Source organism: Plasmopara halstedii, assembly GCF_900000015.1.
Source record: "Plasmopara halstedii genome assembly, contig: Scaffold_3060, whole genome shotgun sequence".
Lineage (NCBI taxonomy): Eukaryota > Oomycota > Peronosporomycetes > Peronosporales > Peronosporaceae > Plasmopara > Plasmopara halstedii.
The window spans coordinates 459078-465209 of record NW_020189964.1 but is presented as its reverse complement, the minus strand read 5'-3'; the positions used below and the strand labels follow the sequence as shown (position 1 = coordinate 465209).

Sequence of the window (6132 nt, the reverse complement as noted above, 5' to 3'; positions counted from 1 at the left end):
CTCGTCGCTAATAGCGTGTGCGGAGCGCGACGCTCGGGCTCACCCAGCCTGAGATTTACATCCCTCGATGCTGTAGACGCACTGTCCGACATGGCACCGCGTGCGGGGGACGAAGTTGCGCTCTGTCCATGTACGCTGACAGAACCAGCGAGATTTGGTGACTTCAATGTCGTTGACCCAGAGCTCATTGAACACGGAAGTCGTTTTGTCCCAACGAACCATGTTCCAGTGTCTAGTGGACACGCAAGCCTCGTTGAGGCAATAATCGATTGAAACTGTAAATCTTAAAGGTGGAGAGTGTAACGGGGTTACACATACCCTGGTAACAGGGGTGTGTGTCACACTAGGTGGACATGGTGTGACCAAACCCAAACAAGAATACGGAACGGGGCTAGATACTTAGTAGTTATACATGTATTTGGATTTTACTATACATGTTTAGGAAATCTATTAATTTAAAATTAGGCGGCTTAGCCGCAGATAAAAATAAATAAAATCAGTATTGAATTTAAACCGAATTTTTTTTCAGCCTTGGTTAAGGTTCTACCTACTCCTGAAGGTAGTGGATTGCGACCCGCTACCTCCAAAGCTACGGTAGCCCCGCTGCAAACCGAATATAAAAGCCGGCTGATTTACTAGGACGAAATTCAGACCTGGGTAAGTGGGATCTTAGGATGCGTTGTAGAGAAAAATCATGTCACACTACTGATGCTTCTGTTACAATCGTACCCCGAGCATAGGACCTAGCCGAGAAATACCAATGTATGGTACTACAGGAAACTACTGTGGTACGAATGTCATAGCATATCATTACCAGAAAAATCAAATTGCGTCAATGACAGTATAGCACAATATCATATTCACGCGCCGAACTTGATGCAATCATTATTGACAATATGCCATTCAGATAATAGAACGACGTTGGCCGGTATCGCGACGATTGCTGTAACTGGAAGTGCAGCATACGAATCTTTAACGCTCCGTCAAAACTGGCGGAAATGTCCCCTTTCATGCTCGCCACGACGACTGAAATCTATTTTGAGGCGACCAATATCCTGAGACTAACATGATCATTTCGACTGAGCAAATGATAGTCCGTGATGCTAAGCTCACCATCAAGCACACTCTACAGCTCACGCACACACAAATGGCGCGAGTATGTTTCCAAGTCGCGTCGAAATATGAATGCCATTCTGACGACAATATGTCGTATGATGCATATACCGAACAAGCATAGTTTAACGACAGCGTCCATAATTTGCGGAAGCCGCGGCGACTTCGTTGCAAGAAGAAACGTCATCGTCTGCATGTTCACTTCGTGTAAGCTCATGCTAACGTACTTGCTCTGATACGACGCTCCCTCCACATGTGGCGTAGTAAAAAGATAGAGCGTTTTTGGGAAAAAGCACTCTAGTTCTCGCACGCTGAAAGCAAGGTAATCTTGACTTTGTGATCTTTAATCCAAAAAAACTCCACATATTCTCCTTGGTTTGTTGTCTATTGTTCTTTGAGTCGTTCCCATAAATATTGTGTCGGGTAATATGCCATTCAAAAATCGTCATGAATACTAGCGCGGAGATGGATATCTAAATTACAGTTTTGTACACATTCCGCCAACCAGCTTTGACTCAATTGCAAATAATTTCTTCGATCGTAAGTTTAAATATTTTGCCAAGACTAAGCTCAATATTGCCAGATTTCTTTCAGGTCGCGATTAAGGGTCGACAGCTTATCGGTATACGAATCGTAGATTCCGATGTCGCCGTCTTAAATGTATGTAATTACTTAAAATAACTGCCGAATATTTCTTTCAATGCTTCATATAGTCCCTGAAATCATTAGAAATGTGAGCCTGCAAGAATCTCACTCAAGAATTCCCATCAGACTCGCCTGTATGCGCAGGAACATATGCTTCATTCATGAAATCAGTAATATTTGTTAGCTCAGGCATTGCATTGATAAGAGCCTTGCATCATGCTTCCTTTTTATAGCGAATCTTATTCGTTGATTATCACCAGTGGCGTCACTTTGCTGTCCTCGACTTTGACGGTGAGCACAATTGATATTCTCATAGAAGCAAACCCAATGGTTTAGTAGAGCGTGCCGTACTCCATCTGTATATATCGTTGTGCGCCGCAGGTCTTTCAAATAAACAACAATTTCGTATATTAGCACCGTGGTGAAAGAAGCACGAGTTGTCTGCGATTGGCCAGATACTTCATGTACATAAATGCTTCAATGGACTTTATCGGACAAAGTTGCCAAATTTATAACCTGACGGAACAAGAATCATTTGCACTCCATAGACGTGGTCAACCAGCCAACTGGTGCCTTGACCTCATCTTCTTTAATATTCTCGTCTTTACATGTTTAACCGCGGATCCGGAGGGGCTAAAATCCCTCGTCACTCGTGGTGCACTTGACAGTAGAACTCACAGTTAATATGCAAAAACAAATTGAAGTAGAACGTTATAAACTAGCAAAATAGCGTTATGTTTAGCTTTACCATGCAGTCACAACTGCAGCTGCTGCACCACGAAATGTGTGTGCAAATATGAAGCCTTAAACAACGTTTTGTGGCGGTTGGTGTCACAGTAAGATGAGATTTTTAGTCGTGATATTGTTGCGAGCTAAATGTGCTATGCTCTCAGCCGCAACGCACACGATCTGAGTATTATGCTCGATGATTTATAAATCGTGTGCTGTGTGACTTAAAGAGCCACTTGAAGACTTTCTAGACGCCCTTTACTCTAGACGCCGGGGTTGGGCAGAGTACCTATACGATTGGGCTTTGGATTTGGAAAGCGGGGATAAATCTGAAGATGTCGCAAGCAACATCGAGATAAATTTGAGTTGATGTCATGTGTTACGCTCATTCTTTCAGAAATCCTTACCCAATTGCGCGCTTCCCTCCAGAGGGCCTACGCTCCACCTTATTCATCGTCCCCTTAATAAGCACTGGTGGCATTTCTGGCAGTGCATCCATTACGTCGTAGTCTGTGTAAAGCTTAAGCAATGTCGAATTTAGCGGCATATGGTAAATCGATGAAGCTGGAAGTAGTCCTGCCGGTGGCATTCCTACATGGGCTGAGAAGTAGTTTAAGCCTCCCCCCAGGACGGTGCGAATCTGGTGGGCGAACAGCACTGGAATTCTCGAGACTCCCTTTAGCGATCTGAAAAGGATGCGCTGGAGCGGCGGCGGGCGCACAGCATTTCTACTGAATACAATGGAAAAATCGCTGTCAATATCCTGAATGGTAGGGTTGCAAAGCAGTGTGTGGTCACAGAAACCGTTCACCACATTGCTCGAGGGATTGCCGGACAATTACCAGCATCTTCATCTACTACTGAAAGGCCACATGCAGCAAATGAAAGCTGGGCGTCATCTCGTACGTTTGCGGGCTGCTAAGAGACGCCCGCAAGCTTTGACAGCTTTTGGCGTTGAAGCAAAAAAGGTCGATTTTTTTCTATTTTCCCAACATCGCTGTCAGAAAGAAGCATTTTCTAGAGACTCTTAGGATTAAAGGAGTCCTTAAGACATACAAACAGTCTTTATTGAGATCTGTAAAAATTTTGTGGACAATTCGGCATGGCTGCAAACGCTTTATTCGACGCATTTGATTGTCAAAGAAGGAGCAATGTTCGTAAAGAAACAATGGGTTAACTAGCAGCTGGTGGCACTTCAAATTGTAGCATTGGTGAGGCTGAGCGTACCCACGGTTTGACCAGCTGTTATGCGAAAGCTAAGGAGAGTTCAGTAGAGAAGAGAGTCATAGAGCAATTATCTGCAGGAATCATCACCAGGCAACTCTACAGGCTTCTATCTCAATGCCAAACAACCGCTTCAAAGCGGGGTCATAGACTTTTAGATACTTAGCTAGGGAAACTAGCTCACTAAAATATCCTGAGTCTACCAACGCTTAAAGCCCGCAGATATCGATGAAGCCGTATTCTGTGTTCTCCAATGACAATTTTTTTGTTTACTCCTGGAGTACTAAGAAGCTATTGCTAGATGGTCAACTCTATATTTTCCCGGCGATTATGAGAAATTAGACAAGAGCCCACATTCCTTAGGGATATGAAAAATTTCTGGGAGGTCAGCTTAACAGAGGTGAAAAGAAGACTCCTGTTCTGGTGCTTTCGCATAATGAGAGCGTTGACGTCAGGCGACACAAGACTGCGGAAGGGAGTTGACTGTGTCACTGGCTTTCTGGTTGATGACTCTTTCGATCTCATAAAGCAGATTTTCAGCAGTCTGCACCTTAATGGGTTGCCAGAGTTGATGAAGGAGATGGTGGCCATGAAAACATTCCCAAAGTGCGGCTTTAAACGGAAGATCAAAAAATTGAATACGAATCATCTGCTTCATAGGACACTTCATAGACTTAATCACCTGACCGCCATCGGTGAAAAGAGGGAAGCCGATGAAGACTCCGTAGACTATTGCCTCGATTGTTAGGTGGCCTTAATGTCATCAAAAGACTTAGCGTCTCCTGGTTGACGTTGGCGCTCCTGCTTATACAATCCATGTCATCGATGCTGTTTATCGCTCGCAAGACCAGAGAAGCCAACCAGCAAATTGCTATCAGCAATATTCTGAATAACATGAGAAGCAGGTACACCGAGAGTAAAGATTCGGGTGAAGCCTTGGTCGTTATGGAATTCAAAATGAAAGTTGAAGCTTTAGACCTTTTGAAAAATGACAGTCAAGCATGTCGGCAAAAGAGGGATTAGTTGGCGTGGGGATATGGTGCAGTACTTCACCTAGAAGAAGCCGAGAAGGGGGAAATTGCGTCCGTCATAGATAACAAGGTGGAATTCAATCTCAATTCAGATGGAGACAACAAACAAGACAGTGAGTCCGCGATATCAATGACCGAAGCGATGCCGATGAGACAAAAGAAGAAGCTTCCACATGTTACAAGGATAGTGCTTCGGTCTGATAACGTCACCGCTACCAGAACACACTGTTGCCCTTCATTCTTCTTTTTCTGAGTTTTGTGCACAAAAAAAGAATTGGCGCCTCATCTATACTGAATCGCAAGATGGCAAGTCTGTCTCAGACGCTCATTTCGCCGGATCAATGGAAGCGTTAAGGCCATGGGTAAAGAAGGGCAATGACTGCGTCACACAAACAGTGGTAGCCTCAAGTCACATACTTGGGAACACGAATGAATTGTGAAAATCGTCGAAAACAACTGAGATCGGCTCTCTAAGCTTGCAAATTAACTCGAAGCAATCAACAGGCATCTGAAGCGAACAATAAAGCGCCAATGACATATTTTACTTCAACTACGAACAGCGACTTGGCCGGATTGAGGAGGGAGATCCGACAGCATTCGATTCGTTGCGCTACTGCAGTTGACCATACTTCACTCTCGTGAATTTCGTGTACTCTAGGATTGGAGACCGGAAATTCATTCAGTGCAAGCCATCTCAGAATACGTGTATGCCAGAAACTAGAAGTAGCAGTAGTATCGTTTATGAATGAAATATAGGAGGAACCTCTGATGAGGAAGGAGAGGATGCAAACGCGAATGCATGGTTGGCAAAAGAAAGGTGCGAAGAGCAAGAAGATGACGACGGTACCAAAGCAGACGATGACGCTGATTACGAAATGCAGGAGATTGCGACAAAAAATCTTGATCCCCAGGCGTCTACGGGGCCAGTGACAGGCATACATATTACAAAGCAATCTCAGATTCGTCGGAGACAGATCCGGTGGAGTCACGTTCTCTTCCTGGGCAGCCGATTACCCTTGTTGAATCATGGTACATTGTACATTGTGCTACTCGAAGAGCTATACAGCTCCCTTCCTTTGGAGACTGTAGTTACGGATGAAAAAGATGGCATTCAGCGCAATCAACGAGGGCTTTGAATATCGACGCAGGCTTTCAGACCCCATTTGAATTCCCTTCCGGATGGGCTGTTCGGCCCCGAAGAGGCAAAATGTATGGTCGTAAGTATATTGACGTCTTCAAGGAAGAGATCAGCGAACTCTTCTGGCTTGGACAACAGAAGGGATGAATGGACCAAACCGTATGTTAAAGACTCTCCCTGAGATACTCTGATCGCTTCGACCTTCCGTCAGAGTATGAGATTTGTCAAGAGATTGACAAGCTGACGAAGCAG

General features: G+C 44.5%; 2 protein-coding genes across 2 annotated transcripts; both read left to right on the top strand.

The window, feature by feature from the left end:
* Positions 1-1066: 1066 nt before the first annotated feature.
* Positions 1067-1324, top strand: PHALS_06602 (uncharacterized protein; the record flags this gene model as incomplete). Its single annotated transcript, XM_024719920.1, has 2 exons — positions 1067-1156; positions 1238-1324. The coding sequence occupies 2 exons, from the start codon at positions 1067-1069 to the stop codon at positions 1322-1324; spliced, it is 177 nt and encodes a 58-aa protein (XP_024585171.1).
* A 3203-nt stretch (positions 1325-4527) lies between these two features.
* On the top strand, positions 4528-5878 carry PHALS_06601 (uncharacterized protein; the record flags this gene model as incomplete). The annotated part of the gene is made up of 3 exons (XM_024719919.1): positions 4528-4674; positions 4735-4855; positions 5499-5878. The coding sequence occupies 3 exons, from the start codon at positions 4528-4530 to the stop codon at positions 5876-5878; spliced, it is 648 nt and encodes a 215-aa protein (XP_024585170.1).
* Between the last annotated feature and the right edge of the window lie 254 nt (positions 5879-6132).